The following is a 23,560-nucleotide window of genomic DNA, read 5'->3' as shown; positions in this document are numbered from 1 at the left end:
GATGTTAGTTCCCTCTCAACTGTCCGATTAAGATTAATCGACTGTAAGTCTTTAAAAATATTTAAGTCATATTTATGTTTGAAAATACAAAAAAAGCTTCCAATATTTTTTTGTACTTCTTTTACCCTTTTTTTTATTTACCCAAATCCTTTTGTCAATAATTTTTTTAGTTAACTTAGTTTGGCAACTCCTTGGGTTAGACTTTCCTTTGACATCGTGTTAGGGTTACTAGGATCTGACCACTAAGCTAGGAGCCAAAAAAAGAAAACAAGGCGAAATTGATTTCCACCATAGATAAAGTACAGAGCTCAAGGTTTCAAAGTTTGAATCAAACTTTGACGTTTGAACTTGGAAATATAGCCAAAGACCTGAGGGCATGGTCCTCACTGTGTTTTAAAGCTCACAATCGGGTTTTGGATTGCCCACCTGGTGAAAACCCCGTTAAAAATAAATAAATAAAAATTGGGGGAATTTTGAGGGAAGGGACCCAAATGGTGCACCCACCAAATATGATTCGGATTGGCAATTCACGGTTCGGATCTCCAAGTTTTAAAATAAATCGTAGACTATAGTTTATATTTTTTGTGGAATGGGAACTCCCACTCTAACATGAGCAAATTATAAGCTTATCCACTCTAGAAGGAGATTGGAATGGGAATGTCATATTTTATTATGAGTGCTCAAATAGCTTTTTTTGCTGCAAAGTTTGAAGATAATAAAAGACAAGCTGCTGGGTTCGGTATGTACGGTGGAAGGGGTTTCTTTAAATACCATTAAATGGTGTAAGAGTGAGCAAAAGGTACTATGGCATTTGAAGCAGTGTTGGGTGCAAATTATGGACTTGTTTTGTTTAGAGTTTCATGTTTATAGGGAAGCAAATGATTTGATGGATGCTTTAGCAAAAAATACGTGTAACTCTATCTTATTTGGTGATTTCTGATGATGTAACCGTGTTGTTATGATTTGATTTTCGTAATTCTCTTATTTAATAATAAAATGCTTTAAATATTGTAAAAAAAATAGTCACGCACGCAAAAAGCCTATTTATATGATTTTTTTAATGATAATATTTAAGATCCAATTTAAAATCACCAAATTGAATTTTTATCAAATTTTTTGGGATCCACTTTTAGAAAGATAAATTTAAATTTTGAGTTCTTAACATTCAGACCTGATCGTCTTTGGAAGGTCTTCAATATTAAAACATTATTTTTCGAAGCACATATAGAGCATGCTTGAACATGTAGTGTTGATTTCCTTTGAGAGGTTGATCACAAGAGACTATTTGTGAGAAAAGTCCAACTGAATGGTGATCCCATAGGTGAGAAACGACATTATTTCCTTCCCCAACTCTCTCTCTCTCTCTTCTCTCTCTCTAAGAAGAGAGAAAAACTCCCCAACTAATTCATGCTCCACAAATCACGCTTGATGGCGCCTCAAAATTGACTAGATCGAAAAAAGTTTAAATGTTTCCACCCGCCTAATTTTATAATTAGGGTAATTGTAACATTTTTGTATCTAATAAAGACTAGGAACAATATATCAAAGGAAAAAGTGTATATAAGGATGCAACTTTATAATGTAGATCTACGGATGCATCTAAAAAACCCATCGGAAAATATAGTTTTAATGTTGAAAAACCCTTTCATTGATCATCTCTACATCGAGATGTATGACCATGAAAAATAAAAAGATTTTAAATCTAAAAAATAGTGCATTTTACAACATATTATCTAAACTGTCCATTATCAAGATTTTCATATGTTTATAGATCTACTTGATTTTAACATTTTTTGAAATTTAAAATTTTACAATTTCTTATAAAAATAGATTTTGAGATAATCCTAAAAACATTTTACATCAAATTTATATACCTTGATAAAATTTGAAAAAAAGGAGGACCCCATATCAAAATTATACTATGTTCACTGGGGAATATTCGATAGTTGGTCCCGCCAAACATCGCTTCGACAGGCGGAGCAATTAGTGTGGTCGGTGTCTTATGTGCATTAACATGTAGGGCACATATGTTATGTTCATGCGGGAGCATACTGTTTATCTACGCCTTTGGGGAAAAAATCCACTTTTGGATAATGTTTGTCAATCCAAAATATTAAGAACTGCATAAAAATCAATAGATAATTATTTCAAAAGAAAAAAAAAATTGGTTTGAAGTTTTCTATCCCATATATCTCACCTTCAAAATTTTGAACGGTCTATGCTCAATCTTGAGATGTTATTTCTTTTAAGTGCATAGATAGAGACTGCGATCTTTTTTGACGTTAGCCTATAGGTTTAAGAGGTTACGTCCTCAAAATTTGAGATATTGAAACTACTCTTAGATTGGACTTTATCTGAAGGAGTAAATTAATAGTATTCTCCCATTGGAGTATAAAAACTTTTGGACACGCATATTATACACGTATATCTTCATTAACGGTACGAGATGCATACAAGGAGACCTATACCTCAAGTATGGAAAAGTCACGAATATCATAAGCCATCACATGTAAAAATAGATGCTTGTGTATGGCATTTCTCTAACAAAGTCCACGAATATCATGTTAGATTTCAGAGATGAGCCTTTGCAAACTATACTCGCTTCACGAAATAAAATATATATAACACCGTTTATTTTATTTTTTATGAAAAATCTTTATCACCTATAGCTATCAAATGAAAAATTGAGCAGGACCATTGATTAATTGTTTAATTTTAAATGATGGTGTAAAATGCTTGTAGCATTTGTGCAAAAGATATTAGGTCTCATTGTATATAATCGCTTACCTATCATGTATAATACTTACTCAATAATAATTGGGGTGTGTTGTTGACTAGGTAAAAAGTCTAAAATAAAATTTATTGAATGTTGTGACATGTTTCAATATATCATATTTCACTACCAATGGTTAAAAATGATTATGACCTACTTATACAAAAAATAAATGGTGTTATAGAATATGATCCCTTTACTATTTGATTTATTGAAATTCATCATTGTCTAAAGAAATAAAGTTTATATAAGGTGTACTATTGAAGTAAGGTACACCTCAAACACCCATAAAAAAATATCTTATTTTAAAGTGTATCTTATTTTAATCCAATAATGTTGAAATCTCGTACAAACCTCACCCTTATTTCTCACACAAAAAACAAAACTTGGATCCCTTCAATAAATGAAGTGATGGGATCCCAACTTGATGAGATTACATGAGAAGGGAAAAGAATCCGCCATTTTTGAACTTTGGTGGCTTGACCTTCCTTTGAATTGCCACACCACTCCCTTGTCCGGCATGAAAAAGACTATAGTACGCTCGACCAAACTGTGGTGAAAACCAGTTTTTTGAGCTGCAAGTTCCCAATTACGCTTAATGTGTCGTGCCAAAGGGGTGGCAACAAGTCGGGTCTGGCTGGACTTGGATCCGAACCCAAATACTATTCGGGTCTAGATTTTAAACTCGGATATGATCTTTTGGGTCTAAAATTTGAACCCACCTCGGGTCTACTCATCAGATCCCGGGTCCGGTCAGGTCCCAAACTTGGCCATAGGAAAATGGGATGTTGAGCTAAGAATTACCTTCTCTCTCTCTAAAAAGTAAAAAAATATCACATGGAAGACACCTTCCTAATTGGACCATGTGACCATTGCAATCAATTCATCAAAGGACTTTTCCAAGTATAATTTGGTCTCCATTTTTATTAAAAGGTAGTCTAGACGTCAGGATCAAGAGTCCAACACATGCAAGGTTTCTCTCTCTCTCTCTCTCTCTATTGGTTTTAAGGAAGCAAATTGTGACACCACATTTTCCTCCTCGAATGGAAAGCAAATAATCACTTTGATAGCGATGTTCTATTTACAAAACTGCCCCTGTTCAAGCCATTTCCTCAAGCCTAAAGACTTTCCCTGAGTAGTAGAAAACGATTGGGAAAAGGATGAAAATTACCCTATAACTTCAAACTTCCAAAGACTTTCCTTGAGTAGAAGAAAACGACCGGCAAAAGGATGAAAATTACCCTCTAACTTCAAACTTCCATGTAAATATGAAGCGACTTCTTTACTAAATTTATCTAACTTATCCCTTATTCATTTAAAAATATTAAAAAAATAATTTCATTATTTTTTTTCTATTAGTTAACGGTGGAAAAGGAGGGTGGGACGTTATATTGAAGCATCTGCCCCACCTAAACACCGATGGCCCAACCCTATTTTCCCTAATTCCACTTTTTGTTGGATAATGTTTCGATATAAAATTGTGGCTTTGTATAGTTGCACCTCATATCTCACCGGAAAATGCAGTTTCGAAGATGGGAATATTGCAAATCGGTAATCTCCCTCGATGATGAAGGATAAAAAAGAAATAAAAAATAAAAACAATCATCTTTCAGCAGTTTTTTGGACTCTCCATTTTAAATCCTCGCAATCCGCTAGCCACATTGTTATTGGAGCTTCTAATTCCACACTAAAGGGTGATAATAAATTTGTAAGTTTTACAGGGGGAAAAAATAAAATAGGATTGTATTTATTTTTGGTAATGCATTTATTTTTGGTACAAAGAGGTCACAAATCACTTTTAGCTATTGATGTGAAATCCAATAGATAAAAGTATGTCACAACATTCGAAACATTCTATTTTGAACTTCACGTCCAAATAATAACACATCTTCAACCACCCGATTTCAAATCTAACGATCAATGATGATTGTAACCTCCTTATATCAAAAGTAAATAGTACCATTATATATATTTCTAAAAAAAATTGCAAGTCATTATAAAATTTTCCATAACTTAATCTCTTTTAAAATGGAAACTTTTTGAAATTCATAAAACCCCCGATACCTCGCCTTCTTTGTTAGTATAATTGTACACCTACTCGAATAAATTCAGAATAGATTTTATATAAGGCACCAACCTTATGCTATAAAAGTAAGGCCAAAGGCACATATTCTAAATTCCATCAAATTAATCATCTCACAAACGAGATGTTTAGATATGAATAAGTAAAGAAGATTTCAACTTCTAAAATAATGCATCTTGTAATACCTTATATGGATTGCTATTTTCAAGATTTTCAATATTCATAGGTCATCATCATCATCATTTTTTTAACTTTAAATTTCATAATGAGGGGAGATATAGATTTTGTTACCATCCTACGAGTTTCTAGCACCAGAATTACATATTTCAAAAGAGTTTGGAAGTGTGCTTTTCTTTGATTTTTTAAGGTTAACCCATGGAAGCCGTACATATAAATTAATAGAAGCAAATATGGATGTCTGAAGCAAAATTATACTATAGACATCCTAGTAATGTATTAGTACATCATACAAAACTATAGAATAAATGGTAGAGATGAACTATAGATCAATAATAGCTACATTTGTAGCTTATCTCCACCAGTCATTTAGAAAGCGTACATTGAGGATTTACATGCATACGGTAATGGGAATGGGGTCCTTTACTTGTAGAAGAAATAGAATTCAATACGTCATGTTGTGACTTCCCACAACCCTGACCACCTAGTGAGCCCATTCCTACAAGCTACTATAACTTTATAATTCATATTTTCCATGAATTTCTCAAACTTGGCATATCTCACCAATAATATTCTAAATAATTTTAGGATGATGTATACTTTGAACCTTATATCTAGAAGTAAGATTGCAGTAGTCCATGCCTTCTATTTTAATTGGACAGGTATATTTTAGACACAATCTTAAAAAACGGGTTATATTTTGATGTTGTTTTAAAAGACATGTCAAATCTATATTATTCAATTAAAATAAACAATATAAAACAATGCAACCTCACTTCTAAAAATAAAGTTGCAAACTTGCACAAATTCCATTTGAAAGGAAATGTGAGATCTCAAGATCATTTGGACATCCACCGTTGGTTTCTGATGATGGACAATAAATACTGAATGAAGTTCTCAATGACAATAATCTCCATTGGCGTGCACCAAAAGTATGGTCTATGCCCATGTGGTGTACCATTCACCATGCGCAACTAACGGTATGTTGGTGGTCCAATGTTCAAGAAGAAACCGTGCACTCCACTCTTGTAACGGCTGGTAGAATTGTGGAAATCTATTCCATAACTTTAATAGAACGGTAATAAGCTCGATGAACTCAGCCGTTATATCCAAATAATGGCTGTTATTTTGTCATGATGGTTGTTAATGGGTTTTGAGTATTTTATCCTAAATAACGCCTGGCATTCCAGCATCGTTGAAAGAAACACAAGCTATATAGCATTATTTTTAAAACTTCCGTTATGATCAATCAAAATATAATGGGTGTGGTTTGTATAAGGCTAAGGCCATAAACAATAAAAAATAAGGCACACTTTCAAATAGTAACGAAATATGTTGTTTCAGTACCGAAAATATTTATGATGATCTAAAGATTTATTTTCATCTCCAATTATAAAATTTAAAGCCTAAAAAGTAGTGTAGATCAAACAAATCTAATAACACTTGAAAATCTTAATAATCGATAGTAGATAATGCATTACAATATACATTATTTTCAACACTTGAAGTCCATTTTTTTTTTTTACGTCCATGTATCTCAAAGTTGAAATGATCAAATTTAAAGGTTTTTGGCCTCGAAACAACTTATTCTTGTTAATTTATGAGCTGCGTCTTAGTTTGATTGTTTAGGGATTCAACCCTGAACTTTTTCTGAACATAATAACATTCAATAAAAATATGCTGCCTATTACGAGGAATTTTGTTGAATTACCCATTATTTCCATTAATTATTATATTCAATGAAGATATAGTGGATTATTAATAAGTCTTTTTGTTCAACTAGTCATGATTTCCATCAATTTCTATAGAACTACCCATTGTTTCCGTATCTATTTCAGTTACAATAGTAGTCTGGTAATAGTAGACCCTTGCCTTATAGCCTATTCAATGAATTTTAAAACCATGCTCCTATTTTTTATGAGATTGTCACTTTTTGTATAAGAATGTCACAATGATTACTGAGGGTCATTAAATAAACTTAATTTTTTTAAAAAAAAGTGATCGTGATTCACCCCAAGCCATCTAATTTAATATTTAATGAGTGCCAATAAGTGTCACCTTTTTATAATAAAGATAAATAATCTATTTTTATACCACCCAATTTTTTTTATGGGTGCTTTTGACGTTTTGAGGATAAAGGGGGTTTTGTCCAAGATTTTGTTTATGACTATGAGATTCATGCCGACGAATATGGGAATCATATTTTCTAAGGTAATTTTCTTAGTTAAAGGGAAAAGAAGGTCCAAAATTGTAGAGATTCTAAATGAGGTATCTCAAGTTTCATTTCATATCCATCCAAAAACCGAGAAAAAAAAAAACAAAAACGAAAGAGAGAAAAATAATAATAATGAGGTTTCTATAAGGTCTAAGCTTTTATAAAAACACAAGAAAGTATCACCTCAATTCCTAGTCTAAAAAGTACTTTTGGCAACGGAGATCTATGATGACTCTAAAATCAATTTTCAACACCGACAATAAATTTTGAAACTTAAAAAATAATAAATATCTTGTAGATATATGAACACTTATTTTTAAAGTAAAATTGACGGTTTAGATAATTTATTATAATATACATTATTTTTAGAACTTGAAATCATAATTTTTTTTTACAACTATAATGTTTAAGTTGAGATGATCGGTATAAAGATTTTCCAATACTTAACTTTGTAATTTTCGATAAGTTATGATGTGAGGATTTAATTATTTTGATAGGGCTGCACCCCTATCAAACAATTTTCAAAAACAAAAGTTTGTTATTAGGTTAGCTTTAAGTGGGTCTCTAAATCTGTTACATGTGGCACGCTATGAAATTGATTGAATATTTGGAAGTAAGCTGATAACAATGTTATAAGTTAATTATAAGTGAGCTTCAACAATGTTACATATTGACTATTGTTTAATATAAATATCTAACATTATGACAATCATTTGATTGTGATCATAAGGTTGCAATCATCAAATATGTATGTATGTATTGAGACTCAAGAAAAGCCGAGCAAGCGTTCTCTATTTACAAACACAACTATATTCACTTGGGGAAATTTTTTTTTTTTGGATAATTTAGTGGGGAAGACAATCTCTATCAATTTTTTTTTTTTTTTTTAGGTGTTAGTAGGAGGTGTCGGGAAAATGTAAATCACAACACAGTGATCAGGGTGTGGGGTGCTACCACGACGCTCATTTCCCATCCCTTGGTTTTTTTAAAACATGGGGCATTTAGTCAGCCTCAACAAAATAATATTAACTAAATTCACCAGTTACAATTAATATATAGTGTTATTATTAGTTCACTCTCAATCATCTGAACAAGTTCAGAATTGTTCAATCGAGAAAAAAAACTGATATGTAACTTCCCCTGAAAAGACTCCCCATTTCTTCTTAAAAAGCCTATAAAAAAAGCAAACTTTATTTTAATCAACAAAAAGTAACATATAATTTCAAATAATAAATAATTGTATTTATTATAGACAGTAATAATAAATTCTAATGCATTTACTGCGAAGCGTAATTATTGTATAAAGCCAAGGCTATTTTGGTCATACAATATTAAAGAGAATTAGGGGAGTAACAAAATCGGGAAAGTCTTAAATGCCTTGTAATGAAAATAACGATTTCAGTAAGGGTAAGTAGTTAACGGGGCAAAGAAAAGGGTATAAAAATATTAATTATTTTTTAAGAATAAAAAGTCGCCCTCTAAAATTCTTCCCTCCCATTCGTTAAAAGGCCCCTTGCTCATTCGTTTCCCATCAAACCTTTTATTCTCTCTCTAAAATTACCAAGTCTCTCTCCCTCCAAAAACACTGCTCTCTCTCTCTCTTGAACAAAATGACTTCCTCTCTCTAAAAGCACTATTTCGCTCTATCTCTGTCCTTTATTTCTTCTCTCTTTTGTGATTTATCCCCTCTCTAAAATAGAATCCGACTTTCTCTCTCCAAGAACGTTGCTCCCTCTCTCTCTATTTGTCTATTTTTTTAGATCTCCCTCTCCCCTCTCTCTCTCATGGAAGTCGAGATTTTCTCTCTCTAAAACATAACTCTCACTTTTCGTTCTTTCTTTCTATAGCTTTTGATCTATCCCTCTGTGATTGATTTCTCCGTCCTGGGCGAATTCCTGCTTCTCCGGCTTTTTTTTCCGGCAAAAATTTACGGAACAACGATAAAACCGGTGGGTTTTAGTGGGAAGAAAAAGCGGAAAATTCTTATAAAATTGCCGGTATTAAGTTTTCATCTTCTTATCGTGAAGCCTCTGCGTTTTTTTCTGGTTTATATTGTTGACGAATTTTGGAGATCTAAAACAAGTGTTTGGAATGCTGTTCCAGAAGGTGTAGCTTTGAGATCTATAGGGAAACGGCATGAAAACCTTTTCAGTTATTCAGAGAAGCTTCGGTGAATTTTTTCCGGCAATTTTGGCTGGATTACGGTAAAGATCAGCAGGATTATTGTCTAGGAAGGCCTTTGTTGGAGATCGACTTCAGAGCGCATAAAGACCCTGTTTCTCGAATTTGTTGGCTTATCAGCGTGAGAAGTCCTTGAAATATCGCTTAAAAGGTACTTTCTGTGAACTTTAAGCCAATAAATGGTTCAATTTGTCGATATTTGTTTATTTTTAATGGAATTTTGTGTTTCAGTTTCAGACCCCCTGAAATGTTTGAAAATTTGTGCCGAAGAATTATGAGACTTCAGTTTTAATGTTTTTTTGCAATTCTACTCCTTCATATATGTGAATTTCGATGGGAGGGAGCGATGCCAAAGAGCTAACGGAACTTTGAGAGTTAAATGTCTATTATACAGGGAGAATTTGACAATTTTAAGGAATTTTTTCTCAGGATCTAGTTAATTTGGACCTCATGAAGGAGCTTGAAATTTAGATTCAAGAGTCAAGAAAAGGTCAAATCAAAGAAGGAAAAAAGGAAAAATAAAATAAAAATTCAGACGAGTAAAGAGATGGCGCCTGCAAGCAAAGCTGATAGGAAGGCGGCTTTAGATGTGGCTTCATGGATGTTCAATGTTGTTACTTCAGTTGGAATAATTATAGTCAATAAGGCGTTAATGGCAACTTATGGCTTCAGCTTTGGTGAGTTCATGGATCCCTCTTTATCTCTGCAATAAATAAGCACTTTTACAGTTTATTTATCCCTTTCCATATTTTCCACTGCTCTGTCAAATAATCAGTAGTTTTTAGGATCTATGGCATCTGAAGAGTTACTGAAAAATCATCTCCTTCCGTTTTATTATCGAGCTCCCTTTTCAGGGCAATGTAATCTTGTATCATGTCTAAGGTTCCTCTATTTATTGTTGTTCATTCATTTGATTCTAAAAGAAAAAATATTCACTCATTTCAAGGAACATTAAGCAAAAACTGGACTTAGGTTTTTGCGTTTTTGTCCTTTTTTTGTGTTTGTAGTTGTAGAATTTTGAACTTTGGACAACTGTTGCAATTGTTAACACGTCAACCAGTGAAGACCAAGCCCAAATCCTGGAAATTGGGAACTGTAATTATTGTAGCAAGATGGGGTTGTGTAAGCTGCCATGATTCTCTCTTTTGTTGCCAATGTTACTCACCCAATACTTTGGTTATTTTATGGTATTTTGTGCCAAAATTATATTCACTTTCAGTTTGAACTAATTGCGTCCTTTGTTTTTTCAAAAACACTACTGCAGTTTTCTCATCAAACATTAAAGATGAATAACTATTTCATGTTTAAAATGATTGCGTATTTATGATCAACTATCTCTGTTTTGGACTTCTAGTATAATTTTTCTTTTTGGAATCAACACAGTAAGTTTCTTTCTTTACAAGTATTGTATGCCTAACCTAAGCATCACTGGTCTTTAATTGCAAAAAAGATATCCTAATCCTGCTATTCCTGGGTATGTGGAGTTTAAAAGGCTGCAGAAACTTGACATGCTCAGATCCTATTTTTATATCCAAACCAGTTCCTTTTTGCTTAAAGATCTTTGGTTTTTGCCATCTGAATTACAGTGGTATACAACCTTTAGCTTTTGTGAAGATATAGTACTTTTGGCCTATTTCTTATCTAACTTTTACCATTGCATAAATTTACTTCTAGTGCTGGCTCCCTTTTGAAACCTATTCACGTTCTATTAGCAGTTGAAAGTCTGATTGTATGCTTAGGCTTAAATATCCTGTTCCCTGTGGTCTTTCTCCTTCTTTTATGTTGGATAAATGTTTATGTAGACAGAGAAGGTCTCCTCACTATTATGGCTTTTTGTTGTCTCAAACAATTCACCTCTTGTTCTGATTGGGCCCTTCATCTTTTGCTGTTTTAGATTTATACAATAGTACTGATTGATTTCTGAAGTTTTGATTTAAGCTTTGGGTATGCAAAATATATTGAACCAAGTTGCTAATTTTATGACCTTTAAATTTGGGCACAATTTTCCTTCTGAACAGTAATGTCTTCATTGGACTTTAGATTTTTCAAGCTATGGCTAGTCACTGATTCTTAAAGATCTCATTAATAGTTTACACTTCTATTATGGACTGTGATGCTGCTGGGACTGGAATCCATTGAACGATAGTAAAGAAATTTGTGGGAATAGGTATTCGGGTGTTTGCAAAAAATATCTCCAATTCTTGCATGGTGGGATTTGCAAGATTCATGAATTACCATGTTTAAGAAAATAGAAAATGTCTAAAAGATATAACAGACTGGAATTATAAAATGTAGAAGCTGTTGCTTTCTTCTTCAAGTTTCAATGCCTGAAGCCTAGAGGCTTTTATTTTGGGAGAGTTTCACTTTATGGAACAACCTTAGCTGATGCTTTCTAACAAAACTTATTTTGAGGCAGAAAGCTTAAAGCTTTATAAAAAGTCTGATTGTACTATTCTACTTTATTTTTTTAATTTAGTATTTAACTATGTCTCATAGTCTCTTTCTTTGTTTTTTGTGCTTGACATTATAAGCTTTGTGTGTCACTCATATTTTATGTCAGAAGAGGAACAATCTCCATTTTCTTTGCTTTGTTGGATTTTCTTCTTTGGAAATCTAGTTAAGAGTCTAATTAGGAAGAGACTTAAGTGGGAAATTTTGTATCCCAGAAAACTTCTCATTGTGGTTACAAACCCATCTGGCAAACTCACGACATGAAGAAAATGTCTCCTGCTTGTCCAACTGTTCCCATAATTTTCCCTTAGTATTGCTTTTGTCTTCCTTGGTTTCCTATGTATCTGACATAGGAAGACTTGAGTGGGAAATTTTGTATCCCAGAAAACATCTCATTATGGTTACAAACCCATCTTGAAAACTTGTGAAGAACATTTCTCCTGCTTGTCCAACTGTTCCCATACTTGTTCCTTAGTATTTCTTTTGTCTTCCTTTGTTTCCTATGTATCTAACATGTGCTACCAATCTACACGAGAGAGAGAGAGAGAGAGAGAGAGAGAGAGAGAGAGAGAGAGAGAGAGAGCACGTCCTTCCATTGATCTTCATTGCACTTTCGGAGGTATTTGTTTATTTTTTCCCACTATGTTCTTATTGTGTTTCTTTGTGCATTTCATTAAATCATTTCCTTCTCTAGCAATGCATTCATTACATCCTTAACCTGATTTGCTTAGTCGTTTTTCTTCTTGGGGATATGACTTTGTGTCATTTGTTATTTTACTAAATGGTACTAACAAATCAATTTCATAATGGAAAGTAAGAAAATCAAGCCTGAAGTTTGTTAGAAACTTAAAAGAATGTTGAAAGTTTGTGGGATTTAATAATTATATTTCACATTCTGTATCTTTGGTCTAAGAAGGGTGAGGACATTTAGCTTTCCCTTAACTTGTCCCAAGGAACATATACTTTGCCAAACTTCTCATGAATCTGGAATGGAGATCAAACTTATGGGCTGCACTATAAAGCTATGGAAGAGAGTGATTGAGCAACGACTAAGACATGAAACGAGTGCATCAGAAAACCAATTCAGTTTTATGCCGAGGTGGTCAACGACCGAGGCTATTTTCCTTCTTAGGCAACTGATTGAGAAGTTTAGGGCAAAGAGAAAAGACCTCCACATGGTCACATGGTTTTTATTGATCTAGAGAAAGCTTATGATATAGTATTTAGAGATTTGATTTAGTGGGTGTTGGAAAATAAAGGAGTCTCAAGATACTACATCGACTTGGTGAGAGATATGTACGAGTGATCGCTGACTAGTGTACGAACAACTAGTAGAGAAACAAGTTAGTTTTTAGTGACGATAAATCTACATCAGGGGTTAGCATTGAGCCCATACCTCTTTGTCTTAGTTATGGATGATTTAACTGGGCACCTACAAGATGAAGTACTGTGGTGCATGTTTTCGCAAATGACATAGTTTTGATCAATGAGACTCAAAATGGTGTCAACACAGTTAGAACCTTGGAGGGGTGCTCTAGAATCTAAAAGTTTTAAAATTAGCCGGACTAAGACAGAGTATATGGAATGCAAGTTTAGTAATAAGAGGAGTAGAGAAGACGAAGTAGTTTAGATTGACGACCAAGAAATACCAAAAAGCCTATACTTTTGATATCTTGGGTCGATTATTCAAGAAAATGGGGCGATTGAGGAAGATGTCACACATAAAATTAGAGCTGAATGGACAAAGTAGAGATGTGCAGGAGTTTTATGTGTCCGCCGCATACAAATGAAGCTGAAAGGCAAGCTCTATAGAACAGTTATGAGACCAGCTTTACTTTATGGGGCGGAATGTTGAGCGGTTAGAAAACAACATACTCATAGAATGAGTAGATGTTGAGATGGATGAGTAACGAGACAAGAAGAGATAGAATTTGAAATGAATACATTCAGGAGAATTTAGGTGTGGAACCAATAGGCGATAAGATGAGAGAAATTAGACTTAAGTGGGCTTGCCATGTGTGCCACAAACCCAGTACAACACTTATTAGGAGGCGTGAGTTAGTTCAAGTGAAAGGCTCGAAAAGGGCAAATAGTAGACCTAAAGGATATGGTTGGGACTTGGGAGTAGTAAGAAAAGATATGAGGACTTATGGCCACACTGAGGGTATGACCCTTAATAGAGCAGAATGGCGGACCAGGATTCATGTAGCCGACCTCAATTAGTTGGGAAAAAGCTTTGATGATGATGATGATTCTTTATATTTGCCCGAATGTCTAAGATGACTAAGTGGGCCTGAAATCTCTAGGACCAAAGTTACAGCATGTGATGATTTAATTTGTCATGTGTATCCAACCCAACAAAAAAAAGAAGAACCTTATATGATTTATCAGGTGCATCTAATCATGTACCACCTAAAGCATTCTTAGCAGGTTCTCTTTCTGTCCTTTGATGTCCTCTTTTCCTGTTTACATTGCTTATGTCTCGCTTGCTGCAAAGTATTTGCATGTGGGTCAGGGTCTTCTGTTTTAGTTGTACACTGGATTCTAGTTCTGTTCCCCATTGTGATCAAAAGATTCTTCCTCCTTGAGATAGGAAACTGCTACCCATTCTACTTACAGGGACTTCTTGTTTTTTAGTGCTTCCAATCAAAGTTGTGCCCCTCTCTGGAAATAATATCAGAAGCTTGTTTTTGACCCATAACATACCTCGGGAAATGATTTCTACTCATTATGTACAAGTTAGTTAACTTGGATGGGCTAGTTTTATGCTTCTTAGCTGCTTTACCTATATATGTGCATATGCATATAAATGTAAAATTAAGATGTCTGCTTGTTGGTAAGTGTATAACATTAAATATGTGGTTGATGAAGAAGCTAATTGTGAGCAAGAAGGTCAAAATGTTGCTAGCCTGTTTGAAATAAGAGAAAGGATTCCTAGGATACAAAAAGCAATCTCAGGTGCCTGCCTGAGGGTACCTTGCTATATAACCTGAAACATAAACCTTATAATTTACTTCATGAATCGTGATATCTATGTAGCCTGGTATTGAACAAAATAAATTGCTTTTTTCTTTCCTTGTAGTTACTTCCTAAATGGAGTAATGATGAATTATGACATTTAATTGTTATCCAATATAAGATATTGTAAGATGTAATCTATATTCCTATAATAGTTTAGAACACATTATATGATATGGTACATTGATGGTGTATCTTGAAAATATAATGAATCCACTTAATATTTTTGCTGACCCTTGGAACAATGGTGAAATCCAGAAGTCTGTGGTATAAACCCAGGTTTCTAGCTATATTAGTGGCCTTCTTCTAAGCCCACATGTTCGCCTTCCTTCTTAACATTTTGTCTTTCTTTTGGTTTATTTTATGACAACAAAACTCAAATAAAACTATCTACCGTTCATCTTCCAGCTACAACATTAACTGGTCTGCATTTCGCAACAACGACACTTATGACTCTGGTTCTTCGGTGGATGGGCTATATCCAATCCACTCACCTCCCTCTATCAGAGCTGCTAAAATTTGTTCTTTTTGCAAACTTCTCCATTGTCGGAATGAATATCAGCCTAATGTGGAACTCCGTGGGGTTTTATCAGGTTGGCTCTCTCTCTCTCTCTTTCTCTCTCATCTTCTCTCACTTTGAAAGATCCTATTTTGTAGCTTGCCTGTGATCATATTAATTATTAAAATGGATGCTTTTTCAGATTGCAAAGTTAAGTATGATACCAGTTTCTTGCTTGCTTGAAGTCTTCTTGGATAAAATTAGATACTCAAGAGATACCAAGCTAAGCATATTGGTTGTGCTTGTGGGCGTTGGAGTTTGTACTGTCACTGATGTCAGTGTGAATACCAAAGGATTAATTGCCGCAGTGATTGCAGTTTGGAGCACTTCTCTGCAGCAATATGTAAGTGACATTCAACCAATATAACCCACTGTACTGTTTATGTTACTCTATTTACTAAAGCCCATTTAGGTTGTATTTTGAGTTCTAGCATGTTATTCTCTCTATGGAATGAAATATAAATAACAAGAATAATCTCTTTGAAATATAAATAACAAGAATAATCTCTTTCATTACGGTTTTTTGTTCTTTAAGGGGTTGCCTGGGAAACCATTTTTACAAAGTTTTGACTTAGCTAAACTGCTAAAAGCACAAAGAGCTTTCTCTCGCTGCTGTCTATTTGATCTCACTTTCTTAGCTCTTTGTAATGAGTGTAAGAAAACCAATATTACCTTAGTACTGCACTTTTTCTTGTGTGTCGGTTGTCGAGAGATGCAAACAAAGCCCTGTCTCCTTGACCGTACGTGTTGCCTTGACCGTACGTGTTGGGTGACCTCATTGTTTTTTAGTATGTATTGACACCTCTAATAAAAGGATCTGCATTTTATCATCACCAAAAGCCAATGGCTCAGATGGTAGAGTGTACTTTAAATTGATGAGGTATTGTGTTCGAAGCCCATGGTGACCAATATTTCTTATTGGGCTTTAACTTTTTTAATGTAAAATTCATACCGTAAAAATTAAATATGCCTCAATGAGCTCCAAAAGTTTGGAGCCCACTACCTCTTCAAGAAGTGGGAAAGTCTACCAGCACGTCATTGATAGCTAAGTGATTATATCAATGTTTAAAAGATCACTGATCTGGACGGGAATCGCTCTTCACCGAGCCAATTCCTGGTTGGAATTGGTGATTTGGTAGTTTATAACATATATTGTGTAGACATTATGCAATAAGCTGAAAGGGAGCCCATTTGGTTTTACCGCGTGATCATCTATAAATGGTCGGTGGTTTGGACCTCCATCCCTGTGTATTTCATGTACCTTATACTTATTCTTTCAAGTTTTATCATTTCTTCCACTTTTTCTTTTCTTTTCTTTAAACTGTAGCAAAAAATAAGCCTGCACTAAGGCTTGAACCTCCAACACCTTGCGAAGAACTAAATCCTTCAGCGAACCTATTTGATTGCAATGAGACCACTATATTATATTTTATAACTTTCTTTTTCTTCTCTTTTTCTTTTGGCCGGATCACTAGTCTGGCCAATTCGGATGAGGATCGAGGGGTGGACAATCCATTGATCTATCGAATTTTGAATACTATTTATACTATATAAACTTACCATTTGACATAAAAAGTGAAAAACACAATCCTTGAGATTCGAACTTCAGTTGCATTCATTAGGGAGCAGAAAGCTCTACCACGCTGAAAGCCATAAGTTTATTTTAAAAATCTCTTTTCTATTCTATAAAAAATTATATAAGCACTATGCATTGCTAGTAGCTATCAGCACCGAAACTAGTGTAGGCGTGAATGTAACGTTGAAGAGAACTCATTAATTTTGAAGCTAGATTTAACCAGACATGGATAAAGCCCTAGAGTTATAAAGGGATCGAGTCTGGAATGGGTTTACCCCTACTTGGACCCGATCCAAATTTTACCAGGGGGGTTGGGCTACGTCCAATTCCCTCATACACATCTCCAAACTAAGTGGGTCCACACGAGGTTATATATATAGGGTGTGGTTTGCATAAGGTTGCTACCTTAAACAATCAAATTAAGGCGCGCCTCCAAATTTGATCATGAGATGTAATTTCGAAGTAAAAAATTCTTAGGATGGCCTGATAATTTATTTTCATCTCTAATTAGAAAATTTTAAACTCCAAAAATGGTTCAAATCAAGTAGATCCATAAATGTATATGTTGCAAGATGCACTTTTTTGGGACTAAAAAAGAGAGACGTCTAATTGAGAGAGAGAGAGAGAGAGAGAGAGAGAGAGAGCTTTTAGGAGAGATGTTTTAAATTTATCATTTATGTGAGATAGATATGAGAGAGATTCCTAAGGAGAGACATTTGTGAAACCATAGAGAGAGATTTTAGGAAATCGTAGAGGGAGACACCTCTTGGCAACATTAATGAAACCGTAGAGAAGAGATTTTTTATGAATATCCATACTATCATATGGGAAAAAGGCTTGAGGGGTTTGGTAGTCTTATTAGGTATATGGAAGGATAAAAAGTAACTTCTAAAGTTTATATATATATATATCTAGGAAAGGTCTTCCCAACACCTATAAGTGAAAAGGAACAGTGATTTCGCCTTCCCTCATCACCATTCAAAGTTCATCGCACTGTCACAATTGTCCGGTAGTGTTTTATTTTTCATTTTTTTCCACAAATCGTAATCATCTGAAATTTGGAGCATGTGTACATCTTAGTGAGGTGTACTTTATAAAAATATAAAAAAAATAATTAACGAAAACAATTTGATCAAATACCCCTGAAACATATCAAGGGTATTTTGGTCAATCTATTTCAAGTAAAATATTTTTTTGATATTTTTCGTAGATTCGCCTATTTTTTATGAACACACGTTCCAAATTTCAAATCATTTTGATTTGTAGAAAAAAAATGAAAAATGAAACACTACCGAACAATTGTGACCATGCGATGAACTTTGGACGGTGATGAGGGTAGACGAAATCACTATTCAATTTCGCCTATAGGCGTTTTGTAGTATCTTTCATATATATATATATATATATATATATATATATATATATATATATATATATATATATATATATATATATATATATATATATATAAAGCTTGTATAATGTTTTCTTAGGTCCCCTCAAATCCTCGGCCCATAAACCCCTATTTAATCTTTATTTTATTTTATTTAGTTTTTAAATTTTTTTTGATCTCTAATTCAGTAGACCGGATTTGAATCACTAATCCAATTATTCGACATGGATCTATGGTTGAACGATTTGCCATTGATTCGGGTCTAAAACACGGGATGAACAGAGTAGCCCCACAAACTTGGGGGTCATAACAAACATGGTTTTCTAAAAGTTCAGTTTAATTATATTACAATAGCACGCTAGCATGAAACCACTTCCCATAATGTGTGTGTGTATTACAATGATACTATACCTAAATGAGATTATTTTATATTTCTTGGGCCGATATTACATGAGAAATGAGAGATTAAGATGTTGCTCATAGAACTAGAGTTGGTTGGATGAAGTGGAGATGTGCTTTTGAAGTCTTATGCGATTGTCGCATACCCAGTGAAACTAAAGGAGAGCTCTTCTATAGGACGGCTATAAGACCAAAGATACTTTATGGGACAGAATATTGGATGGTCAAGAAATAGCATATCTATAGAATGAGTGTAGCTGAGATGTAGATGTTGAGATGGATGAGTAACAATGCAATGAAGGTTAGAATTCAAAGTAAAAACTGTGGGGGTCTGTCGACTTAAAACAATAGCAGTTAGGAGGGATGATTTGGTTCAAGTGGAAAGCTTTAAAAGAACAAGGGGAAGGCCCTAAAGGACATGGACCTAAAGGCCATGGATAGAAGTAGTGAGAAAAGCATCCGAACATGAGAAAAGTTGGAATTAGGTTTAGATAATAATGATGATGTGTGAGAAAAGCTTTAAAAGACCTATGGCCGGTTGTTACAGTAACTTCGCCTATAGCTTGCAACCATACGAACGTGATTGGATGGTCGCTTGTGCATATTAGTACATGAAATCTATTTTTTATAAATCGGATTGAGCTGAAATTTGATAGTGTGCTTCACTTGGACACCCTTAAAAAGTACAAAAAATAATTCAAAAATAAAAATGACCAAAATCCCCTATGATTTTTGTGGAGTATTTTGGACATTTAATGTTTTAAGAATTATACCTTTATATTTTTAAGGTACGTGGTGGTGGGAGGCACACACCATCAAAATATCATATCAATATGATTTGTGAAAAAATATCAATTAGTGACATGCAATCCCAATCATCCAAATTTGATTGAATGATTGGGAGCATAGCGAAGTATTTTAGCACTTAATCCATTGGCATATAAAAGTCTCTCACTCTGTAGGGACACGCACACACACCCACTCACCAGATTGGGTTGGGTTTACCTTAACATGAGCCTGACCTGCCGGATACAGAAGAGAGTTTAGACCTAGGTCATGCCGCCGTTCAACCGTAACCAATAAGCATCCTTTAAAGAACACAGCTATTCAATAAAAATAAACTTCAAAGATTTTAGTGATTGCATGTGAAATTCTCTCTCAAAGATTGGGGGGACCAGGTCCAGAGTCCTCAGACCGGACCCGAATTGTTTATAAGGGATTCGAACAGGATCCGAAATTAAAAAAATAGAGGAGAGAGAGAGAGATATCAAAACCCAAAAAAAAGAGACAGTAAAATTAGTTATGCGAGGATTAATCTCCACCGTTCATCTTATAAAAGAATAATTGTGGGAATTAAACACATATTTTATAAATAAATAAATATATATATATGTATATACTTTATTTAAATGTTATAACTATAAATGTATATATTTAAAATAAGTTAATAAAATTTGGACAGGGCCGGATGCAAATACCATTCGGGTCCAAGATTTTGGACCTGAACCCGACCCGTCGGGTCCAAATCTTGGACCCATACCCAGACCCAAGTTGGGTCTACCCTTCGGGTATCAAGTCCTCGGGCCCCAATTGCCACCCCTCCTCAAAGTGGTATTCCCTGAAGTTGTAAAATTCTTTTTTGTGACTATCAGTGCGTTCTTTCTCTTTTCTCATAGTGTTGTATCTCGTGTTCCTTTCCTTTCTTCCTCGACTATGCAGTATGTGCACTTCCTGCAACGAAAGTACTCAATGGGCTCCTTCAACCTTTTGGGGCACACTGCTCCAGTTCAGGCTGCTACTCTACTGGTCTTAGGACCCTTTTTCGACTACTGGTTGACAAACAAGAGAGTTGACACCTTCAATTTCAATGTTGCATCAGTGGTGAGTATCAAACCATTTATTGACCTCTCTCTCTCTTCCTACTGGTATTCGCCCGTCGTCGGTGATAACAATCAATGGTTTCTGCTTAATGAAATTCAAAAGGAACATTGAACGTTTGATATGTTGTGTGCATGTGTGTGCTTGTGCATGTGTTTCAGAGAGAGAGAGTAGGAGAAATGTTGCGTCTTTCTGATAAGTAGGGCTCTTCACCTATTTTCCATGACTAAGTAGAATGTGTGTGTGAGAGAGAGACCATTTGCATGTTGGAAATTCAGATTCTTGTCTTCTTTTTTTAAAAACGTCAGTTCTGATTTCTGTTCCAAAGAGAACATTGAGATAACTGTTAGAAAGACATAATTGTGCCAACAATTACTACCTCACTTTCCTTAACTAATTGAGAACCATTTCTCAATCCGTCCTCCCCCCTCTCTCTCTCTCTCTACAGTTTTTCATCAGTTTGTCATGCACAATCGCGGTTGGTACAAACCTAAGCCAATTCATTTGCATCGGGAGGTTCACGGCTGTTTCATTCCAAGTGCTCGGCCATATGAAAACCATTCTTGTTCTCATATTGGGCTTCTTTATCTTCGGGAAAGAGGGCCTCAATCTCCATGTGGTTCTCGGCATGGTCTTAGCAGTAATGGGAATGATATGGTATGGAAATGCGTCATCAAAGCCTGGAGGCAAAGAACGAAGGAGTTATTCGCTCCCAACCTCACAAAAGCATGGGTCTCTCTCTGATTCTAGCGAGGCTGATGACAAGATCTAATTTGGAGGTTCTCTCTCACGTTTTCGTGATTTTTATTGTTGAAGAAAAAGAAAATCAAAATTCTTTCCTCTTTTTTTTTTGGTTTTTTTGTGGGAGGCATGAGATCACGTCAGCTCTACACCAGTTTAGCTCTCTCTCTCTCTCTCTCTTCAAATTTCTTGAGGGGGAGTGCAGATTCATGGATTCATAGTCCTAAAATAGTGTCTCAGTTTATTCGTGCTTCATTCTTAAAGGTAATTTATTTTCCCCTTCTTGGTGCATTTCTTGTGGAAATGAGGGGGCTGGGGGGTACTATCTGATGATCATAGCATATATTCTTGTAGACATTGTTATTAGCCTTGCAGTTTTCATTAGTTGCAAGCTTTACTTTATTTACCAGCACAAAAGAAAAATCACCTCTTTGAATTAGTCTTTTTTTCCTTCTTTTTCTCATAGCAATTTAGAAAGAACAAGCAAGATTATTTGTCAGCTCAAGCACTAACAGTTACTCTGAGAGAGAGAGATAGCAATGGTTAATCATTTGGATTTGGGCTGCAAATCTGGCTCGGCAGAATGCAGGATTCTAGAGCTGTCCCATTTTCATGCCAGTCTCAGGCCTGGCTTGTCATAAGAAGTTTGGGACAGGGCCTATCTGCACAAATTACCGCTGTGCCCGGGCCTACCATCGCCTAGCTCGGGCTGGCCCATTGGCAGCCTTATCACAATTTAATTATGAGTGTGTGACAGAAAACACCCTCCTGACCCTATATTGAATTGATGTAGACCAAACCTGTGCATGCAGTAGCCTGAACGATACCATTTTTACCGATTATAAAATCTGTAAAAATACTAAATATGTTTGTTGGTGATCAGTGTTCGTAAAATCTAACTAGAACGGTTAATCGGACATGGGCGGTTTAACTGGCGTCACCGGTAAACCAGTCGATTCAACCGTTTTAATCGGGCAAGTCCGGTGAGGTAAAAAAAATGTCGAAAAAAATAAAATAAAATATAAAAAATAAAATAAAAAAATAAAATATGAAAAGCATATAAAGGATGATTGAAACAAAATACATTCAAATGAAGTTGAAAATTAATGAAAATGGATTTTAACAAATCGATTTGTGTTTAAGGGTATTTTTAATTTTTTTAAAAAAAGGATGAAAAAATATAAAAGTGATTATTAATGATCAAAATAATTTTTAATATTTATTATAATGTAAAGAATATTAAAAAATGTATTACAAACCAATTTTGTTATATCTGGGAATTTATATACATGTTTTTTATTTTTTATTTTTGTAAATATCAGTCGATCACCAAAACCGTCCAAAACTGGAACTGGCCTCTAACAGTGCCGTTGGCAGTTAGATTGCCCAGTTTTTCTAATAATGTTTGTAATCATTTGGTTAAATTCTTCAAGGTGATATTATCTCCGCAAGAGCTAAAATAGAATCATTGTTTGTTAGAATAATTAGCTATTTGGTAATGCAATGAATATTTTTGACCCATTTATAGTTTTCATTATATAGTGGTTCCCTGAATGTATTGGTTGTGTTGCATTGGAATAACTTTTTTAAAAAATAATATGATTTTCTTTTTACTATACAATTCATATTGTCATGTAATATTTATATTTGAAGGGATAGTATAACCATTTATCTTTCAGGCCACAATAACTTCTAGCCACTAGATGTCAAATTAGCGGGCTTGAAATGTGTTACAAAATTTGAATTTTTTTAAAAACCTTTGAGTCTAGTCAATGAAACATTGATAGTCTTACAACTACTTGATTTAAAATCTGACAGACTAGAATGATTGTGATATTATACCAAAAGTAAATGGCCTCTTTGTATGCTTTTCTATGTTTGAAAGAACACAAGTTATCACAAAATTCAATTATATGATACTCTTGCTTATAACCAGAATTAGAGAGAGAAATCAGGAATAAGATGCATGGGTAAAGTTTCAGCTAAAGTTTAGGTTGACAAGTTAACGGGAAACTTGAGCTTAACTTGACCCCTCAGCTTGCTTCCCTTGATAAGTGAAGATAAGCTTCAGCTTTGACTGGACCCATTTGTGTCCAAATGGGCGATTCTTACTAAA

The 23,560-nt window shown here is 34.5% G+C and overlaps 1 protein-coding gene across 4 annotated transcripts; it reads left to right on the top strand.

Annotated features, from left to right (window-relative positions):
• Positions 1 to 8,778: 8,778 nt before the first annotated feature.
• Positions 8,779 to 21,867, top strand: LOC18432452 (UDP-rhamnose/UDP-galactose transporter 6). Of its 4 annotated transcripts, none has more exons than XM_020666150.2 (7): positions 8,779 to 9,197; positions 9,355 to 9,580; positions 9,859 to 10,106; positions 15,307 to 15,491; positions 15,600 to 15,800; positions 20,545 to 20,706; positions 21,152 to 21,867. In XM_020666150.2, exons 3-7 carry the CDS (start codon positions 9,977 to 9,979, stop codon positions 21,473 to 21,475), a joined length of 1,002 nt encoding a protein of 333 aa, XP_020521809.1. In that variant the 5' UTR covers positions 8,779 to 9,197; positions 9,355 to 9,580; positions 9,859 to 9,976; the 3' UTR covers positions 21,476 to 21,867. The 4 variants fall into 4 exon arrangements, with proteins under 4 accessions (XP_020521809.1, XP_088730206.1, XP_011622707.1 ...); XM_088874080.1 differs by having other exon boundaries at positions 9,352 to 9,580; XM_011624405.3 differs by having other exon boundaries at positions 8,779 to 9,245.
• Positions 21,868 to 23,560: the final 1,693 nt, after the last annotated feature.

This window comes from Amborella trichopoda, chromosome 8 (assembly GCF_054954075.1).
Source record: "Amborella trichopoda isolate Santa Cruz 75 chromosome 8, AtrichopodaSantaCruz75HAP2 v2.0, whole genome shotgun sequence".
In the NCBI taxonomy this organism is placed as follows: domain Eukaryota; kingdom Viridiplantae; phylum Streptophyta; class Magnoliopsida; order Amborellales; family Amborellaceae; genus Amborella; species Amborella trichopoda.
This window is presented reverse-complemented; position numbering and strand designations above follow the sequence as displayed.

Bases quoted from the DNA above. Each gene is read 5' to 3' on its own strand.
- LOC18432452 (XM_020666150.2), top strand. From the start codon at position 9,977: ATGGCGCCTGCAAGCAAAGCTGATAGGAAGGCGGCTTTAGATGTGGCT. The intron at 10,107-15,306 runs GTGAGTTCATGG...TTCATCTTCCAG, and splicing joins AACTTATGGCTTCAGCTTTG to CTACAACATTAACTGGTCTG. The intron at 15,801-20,544 runs GTAAGTGACATT...TCGACTATGCAG, and splicing joins GCACTTCTCTGCAGCAATAT to TATGTGCACTTCCTGCAACG.